Raw genomic sequence first — 23,050 nt, forward strand, 5'->3', positions numbered from 1 at the left:
TCTCCCACACACAGCCCCACTGTGGGCCCCACTGTGGGCAGGCCACCACCTGGCCGGCTAACACAGAGCAACAGCCTGAGAGCTGATTTAGCTAGACCTCCGAAAGAAAATAAGAGGGAAATAAAAGAGAAAACAACTAGTGTGTTTTGGTAGGTGATGGTCAAGCTGATTTAGGTGAGAGAGAGAAGGGAGGGGGAGAGAGAAAGCGAGAGAGAAGGGAGAGGGAGAGAGCGAGAGAGAGGGAGATAAGGGAGAGAGGGAGATAAGGGAGAGAGAGAGAGAGAGAGAGAGAGAGAGAGAGAGAGAGAGAGAGAGAGAGAGAGAGAGAGAGAGAGAGAGAGAGAGAGAGATAAAATAACAACTGTTTGAGTCAGTGATGAGTCAAAACATTTTGAGGATCAAAAAAGGAGAGACAGGTAATTAAAGAGAAAACAGGTGTTTAGTGGGGGAGCATCTATTTCCAGTCAGCTAGTGAAAGGGATCAGAGTTGGACCTAAAAGGGTGTCCTGCCAGGCCGGGCGGTAGGTCTGCTTTCTGGGTGGGTGACTTATCTGTCCCAAATCGCACCCTATTCCTTATTAGGTGCACTACTTTTGACCAGGACCCATAGTGCTCTGCTCAAAAGTAGTGCACTATGTAGGGAATAGGGTGCCATTTGGGACGCAATCTTACGGCTGTTTGAACAGGCCACTGTGTCCAGACCACCGTTCTGCCACAACACTAATAATGACACCATTTAGAATGGCTAGCTGGCTGTGCAGAAAGAACACTAAAAGCAGGAGTCACACTTTCACAGGTATCATCTTATCAATTCATCTACGCACATCCTCTCAAAATATAGCTAACTTTGTTGATTTGAAAGACTACGTTCAAAAGCATGAAAGGCATACTTTAGACAACCATCCTTGACCCAGAAACAATGCATACTTTTCCAAACCGTTATCTGTAGCATAGACAGGTCATGATGGGTTCTCTTCTGAAGGATGTTTTGAAAACACAGATGATGTCATGTGTGAACGGATCTGTGTGTGTGTGTGTGTGTTCGTGCGTGTGTGTGTGTGTGTGTGTGTTCGTGCGTGCTCCAGCCACAGTTGAACTACTAACCAGCAGGGAAAACAATGGAGAGGGAAATTGCATGGTTAGATTTTTTATTTTATTTCCAGCTAGTAAATCTAGATTTGTCGGTTGACGTGAGTCACTCAATCGTCAGAGCTGGAATGCACACAGCTTTTTTTTTTTTTGTTTTTTTTTTTTATAAGGCAGCGTGACAACACGTCTGTCTGTCTGTCCAAATTTGTAATAATTCACAGTGGGGATCAAACTTGATCATTAACTAATTTGAGCCCAAAACGACAGTCCCCCCCCCAAAAAATGTGGTGTCCGTTCTGGTGGTCATAATTTATATAGGCCTTCTAGGGCAGACCAGGGCTTTCTAGGGCAGACCAGGGCTTTCTAGGGCAGACCAGGGCTTTTGGCACCGCTACGTTGCTACGCAGGTTGCTACGCACCAGACCGGACACTGGGGGCCTGGCTAGAACACGGCTGTTCACACAGTGTGTGTGTGTGTGTGTGTGTGTGTGTGTAGTGCTGCCTTTTACTGCCCCTGACCTACCCTTCCATTTCCAGGAATCCATCAGACTGCACATTAAGCTCCTCCTGTCTCTTTACCTGACCTCTAACTCCATATTCATAGACCTCACCCTGGTCCTTTAAGCACCATCAGAGTAGGACTTTCTCCCTTCTTCCACTCTCATTCCTTCTCTCTCTCTCCCCTCTTTTCCTCACTCACTTCCCCTCCCCCTTCTCTAGACTGTCCTGTTTACATTTTTTACATTTTAGTCATTTAGCATAGAGCTAAATATTCAGAGCAACTTACAGTTAGTGACTGGCCCCCCGTGGGAATCGAACCCACAACCCTGGCGTTGTAACCAAAACTAAAAACTGGTTACAGATATCTTCTCAGGCTCCATCATAGCATAGATGATTGACAGTGGCATTACAAAACAGGTTTCATTCATGCTCTTCAACCGACTGCGCCCTTTACAGTGTCATGAATGGCAGATGCTAGTGTGAGACACTGAATGAACAAAAACAACTGACATGGACCCCTCCCTGTCTGGAAGGAGTTAGATGGTACTAAACAGTGTAATGGTAGGAGAAGAGAGATCAGTGCTGAGTAAACATCTACGAAATAATCTGTACACATATCTAATCCCTCCCTCCTTTCTCCCTTCCCCCGCTCTCTTCCTTTTCACTCTCTCATCCCCCACCCCCCGCTCTCTCCCCTCTCTCGTTCGGTTCCTACCTCTCTCCTCAACAGAGTGAGTCATGCCACAGCCATGCCTCTAAGTGACTGACCACAACGTCCTCACAGACAGACAGGGAAGAGGAACACAACACTGACCATTTCGCCACACTCCTCTCCGCTACGGTTGGTTTGCTCAGCTGTGTTACACGAGGACATTGGGCTGGCAGACAGACATTAGCACGCTAAGCGCTAGCCTCGTCCCCTCTACATCTGTTCTTAACTAACCGACATAGACGCCTGCCCTGCCCTGCCCTGGTCCAGATTTGTTCAGCCAACTCCTATGGTTGGTGGCAATGAGCACTGGAGTTGGCTGAATAGGAGGAATACATCTGGGACCAGGCTAGCACTGTCCCTCCAATAACATAATATAGCATAACCCTCATCACCCCACAGTCTTCAGACCTCCAAACAGATCTGGATGGATCTTGGTGGGTCTGTTGTTCATTACCCAACCAATGCATTCCATTGGGTTTCATCACATCACTCTGGCTCGACTGGGAAACAAAAGACACCACAATTATGTGAAATGTCATTAGTTTGTGGTTCCTGGACAGAGGGAGACGTAAAAAAGAAAGAAAGAAAGAAAGAAAGAAAGAAAGGCTGTAGTCATTCTTCCTCTCCTCCTCCTCTAGGATAAACAAGCAGAGAGTTCCCACTAACTACTCTTCCCTTCTGGGATCCTGACCCTGCCAAGTTTATCAGGAAACCTCTGGAATAACGCTCACGATTGGAGCCAAAGGAAGCAGAGAAAACACAGACATGCACTCTAATCTCGTTTAAACTTTAATAAGTGCTTAAGGGTGTGTAATGCGCAGGTAAACAAATTGGCGGGTGCTGGGTGAAAACAGAGCAGTGCTGTCTGGGCTTAGTGGAGATTTAGACTGTAGTGTTGAGAAGAATCACACATGAGAGGGAACAAGTCCAGAGAAATGCTGGAGCTTCTGTGGGTGTAAGCTAGCTACATAGAATACCACACACACCCAGGCAGAGGCTATGTTTCTATTGGCAGTGAATCACAGAAACGGGATCACTTTCATGCAACTTCAAAGGGGAGGTACAATACAATGTGGGTAATCCTTCTTGGATGGATGTTTCTGTGAAGTCTGAAAACTAGATAGCACTCCTGCTGCACACCTAACCTATGCTGAGGGCCCAGGAGAGGAAGCAGGTCAAACTAGAAGGCTAACCATTGATCAGGTGTTGTCATCATGAGACGGTAAACCAAGTCTGGCACCTTCAGTACTACTTCCTGTTAGTACTATGACTACTTCCTCTTCTTCAACTGGCATGGCGCCAGGTAGTGGTAGTAGTGACACCCAGACAGATCAGATCCTCCCGCTCCCTTCTCTTTCTCCAGCTCTCTCCTTGTCAGTCTCCCTCCTTTCCTCCCTCAATCTTCAGATTCAGAACCCTTAGTAAGGACTGGGATTTTTACTGCCAGTGCTGCGCCAACAAACAAAGACACAAACAACCTGGGTAGTCAACCCAGGAGTAGAGGAGAGGTTGACTGCGTCACTTCTTGTGTTAAAAATTCCAAACTGTCTATTCAATCAGCTAACATACAGCTCTGACATTCGTACCCTACAAGACATGCAACAAGAAGTCTCTTTACAGTCCCAAAATACAAAACTAAGTCAATGCAATGCACAGTATTATATGGAGGCATGATCGAATGGAACTACGTGCCATCTAAAATCACTCAAGCAAACAGCAAAATTCGCTTTAACAAAACAAATAAACCAGCACCTCACAAAACAACGCCTCTTTACTGACCAAAAAATGACAAAATAATAAATAAATCCACTCCTCCCGAGAACATCTGGTGTTTGGGTTAAAGATAAGATGTGCCATTGGCACAGTGAACTCAAACAGGCTGTAAGAGAAACATTGGAGAGATAGGAACAGAGAGATATTAGATTTAGGGGCATGTAGCCCAGCTCTGATAAAAGAGACCCATGTTTAACACCTGTTCAATCAACACAGGAAACAGTCTGTTTGGAGTGCCCCTCTGTGCTGTGAGGCGCGTGCATGGCCAATCCTATGGCGTGCACACACACACACTGCAGGCTGTTTATGGCTTTCAACACCAGGAATTGGCCTGGAGGCCATACTTGACATATTAAATGAGATCCAACGCCAGTCAGAGCTTGTGCGTGTGGTTGTGTGTGTGTGTCTGTGGCTGTGTGTGTGTGGCTGAGTTAGGGAACTCATTCAGGCAGCTGCAAGACAAACAGAATAAACCAAAAGGATGGGACATTTTGGGGAATCCTCTTAACTTCACATTAGGCTCATTCAAACCTGGGCTCAGAGATCAGCAAACAGATAAAGGCAGCTCTCTCAGCAAAACAGACATTTACAAATAGGTGTCTGCAGTGGTGATGTTTTACAGACACTTCTTTCACAGACGTTTGAATATTCCATATTCAGAAACATGGCAGTGTCAGTGATAAAACTGGACGGGAGAAGAAAAGTATTTCTCAACGTGTGGGCAAATAGAGTAGGAGAGGGAATATCTATAAAATCACTAATACCATTCATACCCCACTGTCAATACCACCATACCAGTAGCAAAACACTAGTTTGGACCAGTTTAGGAGAATCCATAATCCTACACAAAAATATAAAATCTCATCAATTTCAATGCTTCTCTTAATGAAAAATTACATTGTGAGTGTGTGTGTGTATCATAAATCACGGGGAAGTGTGGTGGTCTGATCGTTATCCCCTTGGTTGGTTGTAACTTGATTTCCCAGATTGACTGGGGCTCATCCCTCATCAGACTAGACTAATAGAAGACTTGTGTATGTGTGCATCTGGCTACAGTTTTACAGCAGTGGCCATCAGGCAGCTAGGGATGTTAGGGATGGATCGAAATGTACAGAATGGGGACCTGGAGGAAATTGGGAGAGGGTCAGGCTTTTTCAGTTTCAGTCAAGGGGAGGGTTTAGTATTATTATTATTTTTTATCTAGTCCAGCGGAGGGGTCATGTAATTTGTAATTGATTAACTTTCAATACTTATGTTTTAGAATTAGTTGCTTATTAGGATATATATATCTATCTATCTCTCTGGGAAAAAGTAAGAGACCACTGCAAGATGATCAGTTTCTCTGGTTTTACTATTTATAGGTATGCCCTAGTCTGCCCTATATATATATATATATATATCTCGATGTGTGCCCGATGTCGCCCCTCATCTCTGAATCTCCGCTGGACACGCAATATCAAGTGTGCCTATAGGCTATTTAGTGTGGTCTCAAATTATCCATAGCCTATAGGCTACAAAGTGCATGCTCGGAGAAGCACAGAGCAAAGTTATATTTCTAAGACAGCTGCTGGGATGGTGTAAATAAAACTAGGCTGCATTACACACCGCAATGGATATTCCAACCCTGAGCCCCGGCCTGCTCTGCTCTTGCTGATCAAAACCTTTGTGCGCTGCCTAACCAATGGCTGTGCTGTGTAGGCCTGCAGTGGCAGGTCAGGAGGAGAGTCAAAGGCTCCTTCACAGAATATGTTTTTATTAGGCGCGCGCAGACTAGACTATATCCCAGGGGTACTCAACTCTTACCCTACAAAGTCCAGAGCCTGCTGGTTTTCCCATCATTACCTGTCTATGCTACACCTGGTGTCCCAGGTCTAAATCACTCTGATTAGGAGGGGAACAATGAAACAATGCAGTGGTACTGGCGTCAAGGTCCAGAGTTGAGTTTGAGGGATATAACCTATGTTCTGTTCAGTATGAGAAGGAGAGCGAGGATGAGGAGGAGGACCGGAGGTCAACTTTGATAGCTTGATACTAATATAATTGATTTGATAAAAACAATATATATGTTTCTTGCCCATGATGTATTTATCTGAGTTATTGACCTCACAATAAGCCAGATTCAAGTAACTTACATTGTGGTGCTGAAACATGAAGCAGCAGCCGCAGCACAATCAATCAGAAATGGACAGCTCATGGTGCTGAAAGTAAGTCAATTAGAGTAGGCATAACTCATTTCAACAGTCTCCATTTTAATTAGACTTACTAAGAACAAGAAGGCTTTGTGTTGGAGCCCATTTCTTCCTATTTAAGAAGTAAGAGGTAGGTCTACCTGTTTGACAGACGAAATTAGGCTATAGGATGCTATATCCATAGATTTGTTGGTCAATTCCTCCACCCACCATGCACTCTTTAAATAACAGCCCTGCACTGACACGGAGGTAGGCTAAGTTAAAACCAAGACTCAAATTGAGGGGGTATGAGAGGGCATACCATAGGCCTTCCTTTTATTAAAGAAAATGGCAAAAAGCACAGGCATACCCCTTGTTAGCTTAAGATATTTTAAGAAAATAAAACCGATCCGATTATATAAAGTGATCTATAACAGCGCTTTGGTATGCAGTGCTTTATGCTAGAAACAAGCTGTGAAAGACGTGACTCCGATGCATATGTGGAAATATATAATTGTTTAGTTTCTCTGACATTCAGAGGCTGAGCTACAACCTTCTATAGCAGAGGAGACAAAGAAATAGACTTTGCTTGGGAAGTAATCTGTCACTATCAATTGACTAAGCTATTCACTTTCTGTATCAATATGTTTGAACCCAGACAGCTTTAAGGGAAACACTTGTTACCTTCTCTCATTGGGTTAAGCCATGGAAGAAGAGTAGCCAGTAGTTAAAGCTTACATTTTCCTGTGTCGGTAGGCCTACTCTGTCTGGGGTGGAAAGTTAGGCTTAACTTTTGAAAGTATCATGCTCAGATTCCTTATGACGTGTCAGATTTAATTATTTATTTAACAGGGACAGTTTCGATGCAAACAAGACACTGATTTGACATTGGAGAAATATGATAAGATGAACACATAGGCCTATCTCTCTGTCCATTCTTAGCCTGGAATTCCGGTAATTTGTGTGGTATTAAAAAAGATCCTGCTAATATGTAAAATGACAGAATTGCATGACATTTTTATAAAAGTCAATTTTTTCTCGGACCTGCAAATACGTTGATAGATTCATGCAATGCTTTTACTATACAGGATAACTTTTCACCCCTACTCTTGTTCACGGTGGTCTGCGAACACACAACCTTCTGTCCCGAAGCCCTGTGCGCTAACGAAATTCCTGCGTTGCCATGTAATGCTTACAGAACATAAAACTGTTTCTAAAACTGCATCTCTAAGGCTCTGGTCTGTGAGGGTAAACGGTAGACATGTTCTCTGCTATCCACTTTGTTTTAATTATTATTTTGGGTATAGGGGAGGGTCACTTGTTTTTTTCCCAAACGTTCAGGGAGGGATTAGGTAAAATATATTTTGCTGAAGGGAGGGCCATCCATTTTCATTTCAGAGATGTCCGATTTCCTCCCTGTTACCCTTTTTAGAAATAACGTTCCCTGCCTTAGCGAGTACAACTAATTTCCCCTGACCTGAGCAACAACTTCTGTCTCAGTAGTCACTACTATTACACCCACAGAGAGGAGAGGAGCATGACTCCAGTTATAATGAAATGTACTAGTTCTCTCTCCAGCAAAAACTCCCTGTTGCTATTTGTTTTGCACACCATTCGTTTTCCCAGTCAATGAGTCAGTCTGATATTCTGTGTGTTTACAGAGGCCCATATCTTTGCAGTCAAAGTCATTCCTCCTAGTCTAAGTAGATTAACTGGTTGTAAGCCTTGTTATTCACAAACAGACAGACAGACAACAGACTGGGCAGCGGTGGTACCAGGTTATGAGTAGATACCACCCTGTCGGAGTGTACCAGGTTATGAGTAGATACCACCCTGTCGGAGTGTACCAGGTTATGAGTAGATACCACCCTGTCGGAGTGTAACAGGTTATGAGTAGATACCACCCTGTCGGAGTGTAACAGGTTATGAGTGGCCAACCCAGAAGCATGTCAGAGAGCAGGTATGAAGTGGAGGGAGGGTCAGGGCTGTGACATCAACGAACCAAAACAAAAGAACAGAAAGGGCAGGGTGGGAGCTGGCTGGGGCACACCTGTGTTAGCACAGCCTGGGGTACCAGCAGTTAACCAGGCCAATGCCAGGGTTAAACTATTCCAGAAGAGGCCACAGCCCAGAGAAAAATATTACAGGGCCTGTTTCGGACCGTTTTCTTCTATGTCATTCCCACTTAACACGACCCAGATCTGCATCAGACAGATTATGGCCAAACCTACTGGGTTAGGCCTACTGGTATGAATTCCTTTAGGCTCCAGCATTATAAAACCTGCTGACTTGGCAGTGCCTCAACATCAGATAATATACCAGAGAATAGCAGGCCGTTTGTGGGCAACAGAGGGACTTATGGGTAAGTCAGACAGGATGGAGACACGTTACCTAGCTACCACACTGCACATAAAGCAACAGAAAGGGGAAACAGCTTTTTAATGTGGCGAGTGAGCTGAAATATTTATTTTCTTTTGGAAAAGAACAGTCGTTTCCTGTTAGAGGAGGGAGGGGCGGGGATTACTAATCTGTTACAAAAGGGACAGAAGTATAACGTTTTATTCCTAGAGAGAAACACAAGTAGGGTGTTGAAAATGTGTTGGCGCTATGGTGCAACATATAATCAGGTGATCGTTTATTCACTGTGTTTCTATCTGTTCCCATTCAAATATACCATGAATAAATACATCAAATAGATAGGGCATCTTAGTGTTTACCTGTACAGTCTTCTTGATTCTGTGGGAGGGACCAGGGTATTCAGGAGAATACAAGTCTGTCAGGAAGAGGGAGTTGATCAGTGTAGACTTCCCCAAACCAGATTCACCTAGAGAAAGAGGGGGGGCAGATAAAGAGAAATGGGGGCGAGAGAAGAGTGAGAGAGAGGGGTAGAGAGATTAATTTCAAGAGGTGTATTTCGCACTGTTTTTCTAATCCTTGTTTTCACGCCAGACTGAGTCGCAACATCTCCAGATCGTTCCTCAGCGTCAAGTCAAGTTGTATTATTAGTCGTATGTGAAGGATACACATGGTATACCCCATCCAACGAAATGCTTACTTGCAGGTTCCTTCTTGACAATGCAACAACAAGAAATAAAAGGTAAGAATACGAACATAAAGTAAATGGCTCAGTAGAATAGAATAAACATTTTATCATAAGTATAATACAGGAAGGCACAATATATAGTACAATATTTACACTTGTAAATTGTGCAGTGTTTAAATTGAACATGAGATGGAGAGAAGGAGAGAGACAGGAGAGGGAGGGAGGGCTGAATATCTTTCCTCCCAGTCAAATTATTTTCTTGTCTGCATTTCAGGAATCTAATCAGGGATTCTTCTGATGAGAGAAGCCAGGGGATGGCAAAGTCATCATACCGTTACAGTGACTCTGTCTTACCACAAAATATTTGGGGAATTTGTCTTGTACAATGAGGGAAAAAAGTATTTGCTCCCCTGCTGATTTTGTACGTTTGCCCACTGACAAAGAAATGATCAGTCTATAATTTTAATGGTAGGTTTATTTGAACAGTGAGAGACAGAATAGCAACAAAAAAAATCCAGAAAAACGCATGTCAAAAATGTTATAAATTGATTTACATTTTAATGAGGGAAATAAGTATTTGACCCCCTTTCAATCAGAAAGATTTCTGGCTCCCAGGAGTCTTTTATACAGGTAACGAGCTCAGATTAGGAGCACACTCTTAAAGGGAGTACTCCTAATCTCAGTTTGTTACCTGTATAAAAGACACCTGTCCACAGAAGCAATCAATCAATCAGATTCCAAACTCTCCACCATGGCCAAGACCAAAGAGCTCTCCAAGGATGTCTTGGACAAGATTGTAGACCTACACAAGGCTGGAATGGGCTACAAGACCATCGCCAAGCAGCTTGGTGAGAAGGTGACAACAGTTGGTGCGATTATTCGCAAATGGAAGAAACACAAAAGAACTGTCAATCTCCCTTGGCCTGGGGCTCCATGCAAGATCTCACCTCGTGGAGTTGCAATGATCATGAGAACGGTGAGGAATCAGCCCAGAACTACACGGGAGGATCTTGTCAATGATCTCAAGGCAGCTGGGACCATAGTCACCAAGAAAACAATTGGTAACACACTACGCCGTGAAGGACTGAAATCCAGCAGCACCCGCAAGGTCCCCCTGCTCAAGAAAGCACATATACATGCCCGTCTGAAATTTGCCAATGAACATCTGAATGATTCAGAGGAGAACTGGGTGAAAGTGTTGTGGTCAGATGAGACCAAAATGGAGCTCTTTGGCATCAACTCAACTCGCCGTGTTTGGAGGAGGAGGAATGCTGCCTATGACCCCAAGAACGCCATCCCCACCGACAAACATGGAGGTGGAAACATTATGCTTTGGGGGTGTTTTTCTGCTAAGGGGACAGGACAACTTCACCGCATCAAAGGGACGATGGACGGGGCCATGTACCGTCAAATCTTGGGTGAGAACCTCCTTCCCTCAGCCAGGGCATTGAAAATGGGTTGTGGATGGGTATTCCAGCATGACAATGACCTCAGCCTCAAAACCTTAATGACTTGGAGAAGATCTGCAAAGAGGAGTGGGACAAAATCCCTCCTGAGATGTGTGCAAACCTGGTGGCCAACTACAAGAAACGTCTGACCTCTGATTGCCAACAAGGGTTTTGCCACCAAGTACTTAGTCATGTTTTGCAGAGGGGTCAAATACTTATTTCCCTCATTAAAATGCAAATCAATTTATAACATTTGACATGCGTTTTTCTGGATTTTTTTTGTTGTTATTCTGTCTCTCACTGTTCAAATAAACCTACCATTAAAATTATAGACTGATCATGTCTTTGTCAGTGGGCAAACGTACAAAATCAGCAGGGGATCAAATACTTTTTTCCCTCACTGTATACTATAAAGGTTCAACTTCATTTTGTGTCTCCCTTTCCAACATGCTGTATATTGAGACTATATCCAACCTTGTTCCATGATTTTAATTGACTTAGTGTATTTCAATGAACATTTCCTTTAGCAAATATTCATTCCATAGTACGCTCATTCAATAGTATGCTCTGGAATTTGTATATGGGCTACATTTTCCTTCACCATCTTTGTCAGATTTTCAGAGAACAATCCCAGGTGCCTCCTTATGTCTGGGTAAGCCAACGCCATCAACAGTATACATAGCAATGGTTGGCATGGGGACGGGGGGGCCTAAGAAAGGGGCTGAACAAAGGGAGCTGTGTGATGAAAGGGGTCTGGAGGCGCAGGCTGGGCTGGCACAGGACCGAATCACACTGCTGCTGCATGCACCAACCGTGCTCTGCGTTTTTCCTGCCCTTTAGAAGAGTGGTTAGGCCCAGCCTCCATCTACAACTCACTACTGCCAATGAACCAGCTACTGAACGCTTGTGTGCAAGGAAAGAGAGAGCAAGAAAGAGGCAGAGAGGGAGAGAGAGATAGAAACACCACACAAAGGAGAGCACTCTTTCGCGCTCCCTCCCTCCCTCCATCCCTTATAACAAGGCTCTTTCAACACACTCTTTCACATGGTAAATGTTTTCCGCCAGGGCTAGAGCCACACTGACCTCACAATAACAACGGAAATGTTTTAGCGGTCGGGCTGTTATGAGGAACGATGTGGATATGATCATCTATGTGGATATTTCTTCAGGACGGAAGTCAGGATTTAGGGCCTACTCCTCTCACCGAGAGCTGGGTGGAGAATGGTGGAAGGTGGGGAGGGGACATGTTGTGGTCTTGTGAAAACAGTGGGCTGAAATACGACTGTCTTAAAAATGTCAGCTTGCATTAGGGAAACCATAAGCTGACAGAATGTCTGTGAAGCTGGTTCAATACAGAGATTCAGATCCAGCAGCATTGATTGGCAGAGAGAGAGGAAGCTTAGCTCTATGGCCACAGAAAAGAAGACAGGAGCCAGAACACTACACATCTCTCTGGGTGGGAGGATGGAGTGAGGGATAGAGTGAAGGAAGGGAACAGGAGGGTGGGGGAGAGAGAGAGGGATGGCAGGATACCAGCGAGCAAGTTGTCTATTCAGACTTCAGAGGTGGGTTTGCTTGTTTGCAGACGAGAGAGAGGGAGGGAGAGATGGATGAAGGAGGGATATCAGAGCTGATGTAAGCTATTCAGAGCTGGAGTTGCAGAATTTGTTTGCGGAGTAGGCAGAGAGAAAGAGGCCTCTTAAATCCCTATGGTCACGGAAATGAGAATTGGGATCTCCCTACACTGGGCTATAGCTGGGGCCTGGGAAGGGATCTCCCTACACTGGGATGGGATCCTCCGCAGTGGTCTGGTTGACAGGGAAAACTGGAGAGCAGTTAGCATGGATGCTACTGTTGTAGCCTAACCCCCAACTCAAAATGTGTCGTCGTTTGAAAACCAGTCAATTGAATATCTACAAAGGGCAATGGAATAGACTTAGTCTTGAGGCACTGCAGTGTTTGTAACGATGTGAGAGATCTGACACATTAACAGTATTAGGTGAAGCCTCTGTGATTGTACAGCTAGAACTATGCTGGTTTATGTGACCTGGACCTAGAAAGTAGCATTCAAGTGCCACCAGACCAGAGCATGACCATGGCCCTGGCACCCTCTCAGTGCAGCCCTGCCTGACCCATGCCTGCCAGTGGCCCTCCTCGATCAGCAACCAATCCAACCAGCAGCACACTTCCTTTAAAAGGACATTTCCAGCAGCTGTGTCAACAATGAAGGCTTATTCAGAGGAACTTCGCCCTGCTCTGCATGCAAGGAGAGAGGGGCTTCCTGGGGCGGGAGGGGGAGCAGGAAAAGGTTTGGATTGCAGAGAGGGAGGGAGACAGTTCATTTGACGGCGCTGCCTTCTACTGCAGTGACACGGGGCAGAAAATACACTGACGGCTGAAATTGAAAGTGGTTCTGTTCAGAAACTGGCTGAGGTAATCCTGCTTTCACTGTATTTAACGTTCAGGTAAAGTATGCCTCAGATGATAGTGTGTGTGGTGAAAAAAGGGATTTTCCCTTCAAATAGGGCACAGGAAAAAAGACAATAAAACTTTATAGGTCTGGCTAGCGTGTGACAATCTTTAAATATCTTCTGGCAAACCCATCAATTTCCTTTAACGAGTCAGCGAGTAAGTCAACTCCCTGACGCAAACATCTGACTGCTGTGGCCCACTTTCATTGACTTGGCCTGCCGACAATCAGTTCTGACCAAGAGAGCCTAAAGCCTGTCGCATGCTTACTTCCCAGTCGAAACAGTTCGTGCATATATTATGACCATTTCGTGACGTTGCTGTTCATTTTTGACTGTTCGTGCACACAACGTTTTCTCTTGAGGCAAGACGAAGTTCGGTAGCCGAAATCAATGCCCGTTTGTCGGTGATTGGTTAACAGTACTACTCCTAGGAGTGGGAACTATGGATGGGATTCTTCAATTAAATGCTTGATGTCATTCAACGAGAGACGACTGGTTTTCGTGCGCTTTTTTTCACTTGAGAAATACTACAAACATCTTACTTAGATGTAAAATTGCTTAACTAAGACCTCCTCTGTAAAAGTCAAAATCACAGATTGTTAATGTTTTTATTTTAACCCATTTTTCTCCCCAATTTCGTGATGTCCAATTGGTAGTTACAGTCTTGTCCCATCGCTACAACTCCCCTACATACTCGGGAGAGTCGAAGGTCGAGAGCCATGCGTCCTCCGAAACATGACCCTGCCAAGCCGCACTGCTTCTTGACACACTGCTCGCTTAACCCGGAAGCCAGCCTCACCAATGTGTCGGAGGAAACGCCGTCCAGCTGGCGACCAGAGTCAGCTTGCAGGCGCCCGGCCCGCCACAAGGAGTCACTAGAGCGCGATGGGACAAGGAAATCCCTTAGATGCTGTGCCTTAGATGCTGCGCCACTCGGGAGGCCTAATTACAGATTTCTTGATAAATCTTAGATACATTTTGAATATTATGAGGAAGTGTATACTGGCTATGTTGTTAATACGGCGTCTCAAGAGGGATAAACAGTACGATTGTCGTTTTTCAAGTGAAGGTCTTTTAAAGAAGTATGTGAGACGTTCGCGTCACCTTGCAGAGTTCTGCTAGGAGCAAACCAAACCTAGTATGCGGGTGCCTTTAAAATACTTTGGCACACTTCACATCGCAAACAGGGATATTACATAAGTTCTCTGGTAATTAAGAAAACACACACATAGCGAAACACACCCAGAGAAACACACCCCACGGAGCAGCAGAGACTAAACAACATGCACTACTATCAGATGCTGAATCTCCAGCATGACATGAGCTCAGCTTCAATTACCCTGCCATTCTAATTACATGCTCCAGACAAAATTGAACCTATAACTGTCTTTTTCCTGCGAGCGCAGCACAGGGGGAAACTCCAGGGAGGGACCACTTGAATGCTTCAACTCTACTCAGACTGACAGCAGTGGGTCTGGAATAACAGGCAGGCATTCCCCCTGTTCTTCTCCTCGTTCTTCTCCTCCTCCTCCTCCTCCGGAGGCAGGTGGGAATGGGTTGACTCGACAGCCTGCCCACCACAGGGCCAGGGGACAGAATATGACCTCACTAGGGTGTTCACAGCCATTTCCTGTACAACCAAGTTTTGTACAGTGCCTTCTGAAAGTATTCCTACCCCTTGACCTATTCCCCATGTTGTTGTGTTACAGGCTGGATTCAAAATGGATGAATTTGTATTTATTTTTTCTTCACCCATCTACACACAACACCCCATAATGACAAAGTAAACCTTTTAGCAAATGTATTGAAAATGAAATACAGAAATCTTATTCATACCCCTCAGTCAATACATGTTAGAATCACCACTGGCAACAATTACAGAGTCTTACTGTGACTTGTTTAGCACATTTTGGTTATAACAACAGGGTTGAATACGTATTGACTCAAGACATTTCAGCATTGTTCATTAATTTGTAAATATTACTACAAACATAATTCCACTGACATTATGGGGTATTGTGTGTAGACCAGTGACACACAATCTCAATTTAATCCATTTAAAATTCAGGCTGTAACAACTAACTGTGGAAAAAGTCAAGGGGTGTGAATCCTTTCTGAAGGGACTGTAGCTCTGGGCAGGACTTATGGAACAGAGAGGACAGAGCGGAGTGGAGAATGGCAGGGATGTAATGGTGCCTGCACCCTGCCTGCGTCTCTCTCTCTCTCGTCAGATGTTCAGGCTCCAACTCTGGCTGCATGAATGGAATTACAGGAAACCTCCCACCCACAATCCAAAAGGCACACTACACGCCTCACACACATTCCAGAGGGGGAAATAAACCCTGCCTACCCTCCATTGCTCAAGCACATTTGTTTTAAATATGGTTTGTTCAAGTCCCGCTTTACATGCATGACAAGTTATCCTAAGACACATGAACGTCTATGGCCATGTGTAGGCTATATTACATATCCACATTCATTTCTTACACAGATGTGTCCACATCGTTCAAACAGAGGACTGTGTCCCAAATGGCACCCTATTCCCCATATACTAAACTACTTTTGATCAGAGCTCTCTGGACCCTGGTCAAAAGTAGTGCACTACAGTATATAGGGAATAGGGTGCCATTTGGGATGCAGATGGAGCCTCTAACAGCAATTTTCATGCATACTTCACTGATTCATACAAAGAGCTTTTTACACAGCAGTAAAATCTCCATCTGTTTTCCCAGATGAATCCCAGGTTCTTTTTTCTGTTCTTTGGGGTCTTATTTGGAAAAGAGGAGCGGGAGACGTAAAATGGGCTGCAAAGATCTCTACTCACCCACAACCATGAGAGTGAACTCGAAGCCTCTCTTGACGGACTTTCTGTACACTTGGTTTGGGAGATTGGCAAAGCCCACGTAACCTTCCAGAAGCTTCTGTTGCTGTAGACCAAAACCAAACATCAGTTAGTGCTTTTCCCAACTGTCCGGGCGGGTAACAAGTCTAAACAAAAGTCTGGTTACCAACACTTAACATTTCGCTACAGTAGCTGGGATATCACTGGCCTATAAAAACTGATGACTTGACGGGTCCAGGAAATATAAAAAAAACAGCAACATGGATAATTTGTTGAATTCAATCATTCATCAGATAATTGAATTCATATGCCCAATCTAACATTCTTACACTATATATATATACAAAAGTATGTGGACACCCCTTCAAATGAGTGGATTCGGCCATTTCAGCCACACCTGTTGCTGACAGGTGTATAAAAATCGAGCACACAACCACACAATCTACATAGACAAACATTGGCAGTAGAATGGCCTTACTGAAGAGCTCAGTGACTTCCTGTAAGTGCTGTTATTGTGAAGGGGAAATGTCTAGGCCACACAAGCTCACAGAACAGCACCGCCGAGTGCTGAAACGTGTAAAAATCGTCTGTCCTCGGTTGCAACACTCACTACCGAGTTCCAAACTGCCTCTGGAAGCAACGTCAGCACAAGAACTGTTCATCGAGAGCTTCATAAAATGGGTTCCCATGGCCGAGTACCTGCACACAAGCCTAAGATCACCATGCGCAATGCCAAGCGTCAGCTGGAGTTGTGTAAAGCTCGCCGCCATTGGACTCTGAAGCAGTGGAAACGCATTCTCTGGAGTGATTAATCATGCAACACCATCTGGCAGTCCGACAGACTAATCTGGGTTTGGCGGATGCCAGGAGAACGCCACCTGCCCCAATGAATAGTGCCAAGTGTAAAGTTTGGTGGAGGAGGAATAATGGTCTGGGACTGTTTGTCATGGTTCGGGCTAGGCCCCTTAGCTCCAGTGAAAGGACATTTTTACATTTTAGTTATTTTGCAGACGCTATTATCCAGAGCGACACAGTAGTGAGTGAGTGGAATTCTTTACACTACAGCATACAATGACTTTCTAGACGATTCTGTGCTTCCAACTTTGTGGCAACAGTTTTGGGAAGGCCCTTTCCTGTTTCAGTATGACAATGCCCCCGTGCACAAAGCGAGGTCCATACAGAAATGGTTTGTCGAGATCGGTGTGGAAGAATTTGACTGGCCTGCACAGAGCCCTGACCTCAACCCCATCAAACACCTTTGGGATGAATTGGAACGCCGACTGCGAGCCAGGCCTAAACACCCAACATCAGTGCCCGACCTCACTAATGCTCGTGGCTGAATGGAAGCAAGTCCCCGCAGCAATGTTCCAACATCTAGTGGAAAGCCTTCCCAGAAGAGTGGAGGCAATTATAGCTGCAAAGGGGGGACCAACACAATATTAATACCCATGATTTTGGAATGAGATGTTCGACGAGCAGGTGTCCACATACACTACATGACCAAAAGTATCTCTTAACATTGTAAAATAAGTAAATATTATAGCCTAAAGGTACAGCACAGTGGAGTGACGTTAGGTAATCAGTCTCAATAATACTTACAGCTGGTTTGGAGAGTGTGCAGGTCAAGATGGTTGACAGTGAGGTGGTGGTGGATGACAGGAGATGTCCACGGTAGACAGGAGGAGCACCACACCATAAAGGAAAGAAATTAGAAATACAGTATATCAGTTAAGAAGAAGAGCGACAAATGAGTCCACCATCCAGCTTGTGTCAGAATAACACATTCCTGCCTGCGGACCTCAGGTGTCAATCTCACTTTGACGCCGTTTCAATGTGCAAGTGCCATCATGACTAAGAAACATGCCTACTCATATAGTAGTCAGAAAGGCAGAACTTCTGAGGTACAGTTTACCTCACTTGTGTAACTTCTAGACTATCCAATATACTGATAGGTCTTGCTACTCTATTTTGCCTATAGCACTCAATCAGATGTGTGGTGGTGGTAGTGGTACACATCATTTTGGTTTGCTTGGTTAATGCTAGTTCCTACATCTCTTTCACCAAAAATGTCATTCAATCTGCCACAGGTATGACAAATAAATAAGGTCATAACCAGTCTTTTTCCACTTAGTTTCCTCATTCTATTTGAAGGGATTTTACCAATGTTTTATAGGGCTAGGTTATTTGTAGTCAAACCCACGCATAAACGTCTCAGACATCCTTTTTTTTATCAGAGAGGGTGTAAAACACAGAGATGGATCACGATTCATGACGGGTCTAGTCTGGAAAACAGGGTTGTAGCCTCAGATTATTTTACAGCTCTCTGGCTGCCAGTAAAGTGACATGAAAGATCCTCTATAACGGGTCTTTACCTAAATAGGATAGCAGCCATTACCGAAGAGGAGTGTGGGGTCAGAAGCCAAACAATGTTCTCAGTTAAGGGAAGAAGAAAAATCATCTATTTGCCAATTGTAATGACATGGACAAGTTTAGGCTAAAGCAGTAGGACAGCCAATGATGCTTATTATTCAGCACATCAGAGAGAGGAAAACACGGTCAACCTACCTAGCATTCAAATAGCCCAATCCTCACTCCTACAGCCCACTTCAGAGGGTCAGTTTTGGAGGAGTTACAACTAACTCAAACTTCCTACAGTATTTTAGGTCAGTTTATGAGAGTTGTCATTGGTTAATCCCAGAGTTGAGAGGTGATGATGATACATCCTTCAGTCCTTTCACCGGCTGATGTGAAATGAGATTCAATTGGCTACCAGCCCATAGCCATGAAATCCCATTGGCCGACAGCCCACGGGCCTCTTCACACGGCTTCCAGTGTTGGAGAGACTGACGAAGAGCAGATCATCCCGAGTCAGTAGCTAGACTCCATGTTTCAGTCCTCACTGACAAACAGCAATTTCCTACATGTTTCATCTCTCAAACATCGTAGTGTAAAGCCATCAACAACAGGGTGGCAAGAATTTGAGCACTCACTCAGGCTATCCCAGACCAAGACAGTTGGGCCAAAAGTCTTGAGATTATTAAGCGGAGGAGCCGTTTTTGGCCGTAAAGCACTGCTCAGAGCAGGAGGCTGTTTCTTTCTCTACAGTTTTTCAGCTCATTGGCTATTAACGACCCACTTCCACAGAAGAGGATCTGCCTCACCTAGCCTTCACTCAAGCTCATTGTCTTTGAGGGTTTCAATGTTGCAAACGCCAGGTGGGAAGGGGGAAGTTAGAAGTTGACAGATGTAGCCTACTGTAGCATGCATCATCGCCCAAGCCACTTCCTCCTGATGTTGTCTGTCTGTCTCCTCTGGAGCAGAAGCGTCTGTCACGTACAGTACGACTGTCAGTGGTGCCTGTCACTGATCAGACACATGGCAACCACTTTAGCACATAGCTGAGACAGCAGCAACATCATAATGCTGATCTCTTAGCTAGCGCTGAGAAGAGAAATGTTTGATGTGCAATTCAGAGCCAAAAACAATGAGCCGTCCCTACTTTTCCGTGAGTCCAAGGGGAGGGTCATAAAAGTTAGCCTCATCTTTTATGAAAAAATGAAAGGAGTGAAACATAGGCTACATCTACCGCAACTTCCTGACTCATATAGCAGGCATAAGCGGCTTGTTGACATTTACTAAAGGAAGCCAGGTCTTTTTCAAGGCAACTCCCATGACACATTTCAAATACCACTGTCAAGGTTGGAGAGAGAGCTTCCACCAAGGCCAGGGTCACTGCGAGGAACACGTTGTGTGGTGGACATCTGTGTCTTTGCTGTTCACCTCAACCTTTACAAACAATTGCTTTAACAAAGGCCACTACATACCTCCAGGAAAGCAGCGCTGCCTTCTCCTTTAGGCCTGCCCTTCCACCACTATTTCCCCATGCACTGATAGCCTGATACAATCTGTTCCCACTCACATTGCTACATGCTCCCTTCAAACAGAGTAGATTTGTTATTCTTCTTTGCTGGTGGTGGATAAACTGACGGAAGAGATGTGAGGCTAGTCTGCCTCTGAGAGCCTGAGGTTAGAAAGAGGTGTGTTTAGCTAACCCTAAAGCAAGGCCTAGCAGGTTAGCCTAGCACAGTACACTGACGTTGGCTTGCAAATACTAAAGGATACCACCATTGCTATAAATGACAACAGTCCACTTTCTTCAAATGAAAAATGTATTGGTACTGCTGGTGATACTCAGCCTGCGTGTAGGCCTACCTACCCGTTTCATCAGAGGCTTAATTCCAATTCTCTCCCCATGAGTGGATACCATATTTCTCACACCAATCCAATGCTTTTAAAATCTTTGAGGGGGAGTGAAGGAATACGCTAGAGGAAGAATACAAAAATGGGGCTTTTATTGGCACCTAAACAAACTCTGCCCAGCTAAACAAACTCTGGGGTGTCTGTGTCATCACAGACATCCTGGCATTCCCAGGCCCAGCCATCTGACACACTGACTCACAGACTGGACTTATTATGCTGTGTCACTGTGGACAATATGCCTTCACACTGGGGAAGGCTTGGCCTGTAGTGCATGTAGTACACAGGATACGTCTGTCATGTCATACAATAGGCCTACAACCCAAAAATGGTGACATGCTCGAAATGCTTAGAGTTTCCATCCAATTACATGACGAAAATCAATTGTTTATGAAGAGCCTGGGGATTTTTCAGAACAGGTAAAGCCCGATGGCATTTCTCATATGAATAACAAAACACAGGGGTCACCGAGACACCCCTAGCACTGACTGACACAAAAACAGTTAGCAACAATAATGGAGAGATGGCAATTGTTCAATAACAATTGAGAGAGATATGGTGGGAAACTGCATTTATTTACTCAAGCTAAAGTAATAACATTGCATGCATTCCATAGGGACTAGAGAAAACGTTTGAATGGCTAGGGTGAGGATCGATGGCCTCTACACTCACAGCAACCCATTCCATGACAGATACTACAGTTACAGGTCACATGGAGGAATAACTGACAGGCAGAGTAACTCGGTACTCAGTCAGAGCATCTGCCATGTGAGTACAGTACAACAGTATGAATCCAGTCTCATGTGAACCAATACAAGGACTAGGTTTTCTAAAAAGGAGATACTGCAGTCATTCTACTCCACTCCAAGTAAAACATTTTGTTGATGCTGAATAGACGACAGTTTGTTTGACATTTTGATAGACACTCAAATTAGGTAGGTAACGTTAGCTAGCTAGATGTTGTGTTTGAGGAAGTTTGTAGATGCATAACAACTTTGCTCCAGGTTTCCTCCACATTGACTTTACCATTGATTAAACCTATTTGGATTAACTAATTATTATTTTACCAACACTTTTTTTTTACGTCTGAAATTAAACTAGCTAAATCAACTTTTCAGAATTGCAGCCATTCACAGCTAGCAAGCGAGCTGCGACGTCAACTATCCCATTACAACTTACTAGCTAGCTAGTTAGTGGCAAACGTTTTTATAACTAGCTAACCTCATTGTTCTATCTGTACTAGTAGTTAGTTAACTAACTTAGCTAGATAACGTTAGTTTTGTTAGCTACTGTAGGTACTGTAGCTAGCTAGAAACGTACCGTCAGTTATGATGCGCCTTTGTTGGGGTTGCCAACTTCTCACAAGCACCACAACTGGCATCTGAAGTTGCTCAACTCAGTTTACATTCTTCACACAGTATATCATTTGGCCAGTAATCAACTTCTCTGGCTGTATCTTAAAATGCTAGTTAGCTAACAATAGGTAGATCCCTAAGTTAGTTTTCGTTTGCTAGTACTAGCAAACTGTGTGCTAGAGAACAAATACACTTAGTCGAACAAACACAGCTAATGCCACAGTACTCGCGGTCATTTTCGAGCTATCGTTGTTTTTCTAGTAGGGTAACTTACTTATTAGAAAGCTAGCTAATTCTGGCAAAGTTTTTTAGTAGCTACCTACTCCGAGGACACAAACTATAGCAAAAGTTCCAGTATGAATTAAAACGGACAGTCAGAGAACTCACCCATAATGTTGCCGTTCCCAGGCGCCTCACTAACCGATCTTTCACCGTTCGACATTCCCTTTCACGAACTCACGGGAGACCACAAAACTGTAAAAGTCGTACGCAATTTATTTCGCTTAATGACAAAAATGTCCACTGTATGCTTGATGTGAAGGAGACATAGAGATAGATAGAGGACTAGCACCGCAAAAGCCTTCTTCTTCTTCGGTGAGGTCTTATGGCGAACTACATACAAAAGGTGTATTGTCGCCGCCAACTGGACGGGGTGAAAAAAAATCACAAAATAAAAGTATATTCCATACAGGCAGTGCTGTTTACCACCATTGCTATAAATGACACAACAGTCCACTTTCTTCAAATGAAAAATGTATTGGTACTGCTGGTAATACTACCTACCCGTTTAATCTGAGGCTTAATTCCAATTCTCTCCCCATGAGTGGATACCATATTTCTCACACCAATCCAATGCTTTTAAAATATTTTACAAATGTTTGCCTTTTATGGGCAACTAAACAAACTCTGCCCAGCTAAACAAACTATTATTTGACCTTTCTACCCTTTGGACAACTTTCGCATAGGAGACTCTCTCAACTGCCCTGATTTTGCCAACCTCAGTCTCTTTCACTCTAATCGGGCATTCCAAGGATTTCGCTTCAGGTTCTCCACCCCAGTTACAAGTCTTTGCTCCTCAGCCACTCTTCTACTAAACATTCAACATCTCCTTCATAGTGATCTTTCCCACACGTCCCACATCTCGACTTTTCCCGTCCAAACATTTTACAGCAAGAACATTGTAAAGGGCGGGATACGAAAGCTCTGACAGGATAGTACACATATCCCAGCTGCACTACCCAAAAGCCTGGCAGCGCCATTGAGGACTTTCACCAGAGGCGGAAAAGGAAGCGAGACATCTCACTCGCTGCTTTTTTCTGGTTCATACCAGACCCAGTTGCTAATGCATTGGAGCCTATGGGAGAACCATTTTACATTTACATTTACATCAT

At 44.3% G+C, this 23,050-nt stretch overlaps 1 protein-coding gene across 5 annotated transcripts in view; it reads right to left on the reverse strand.

Annotated features, from left to right (window-relative positions):
• LOC311131967 (septin-7) overlaps positions 1 to 22,275 on the reverse strand; it is a gene marked incomplete at its 5' end in the record, with an annotated part of 40,087 nt that extends 17,812 nt beyond the window's left edge. For 2 of the 5 annotated variants that reach the window (XM_084165095.1, XM_084165094.1), the window contains 2 exons: positions 8,961 to 9,067; positions 16,030 to 16,153. In XM_084165095.1, coding sequence (XP_084021221.1) covers positions 8,961 to 9,067; positions 16,030 to 16,153 — 231 coding nt within the window. Of the gene's footprint in view, positions 1 to 8,960; positions 9,068 to 16,029; positions 16,154 to 21,624; positions 21,881 to 22,046 lie in introns of those variants that run through there. The other 3 variants (XM_084165096.1, XM_084165098.1, XM_084165097.1) reach the window with 3 other exon arrangements.
• Positions 22,276 to 23,050: the final 775 nt, after the last annotated feature.

This window comes from Coregonus lavaretus (genome assembly GCF_964263955.1).
Source record: "Coregonus lavaretus genome assembly, chromosome: 7".
Taxonomy (NCBI): domain Eukaryota; kingdom Metazoa; phylum Chordata; class Actinopteri; order Salmoniformes; family Salmonidae; genus Coregonus; species Coregonus lavaretus.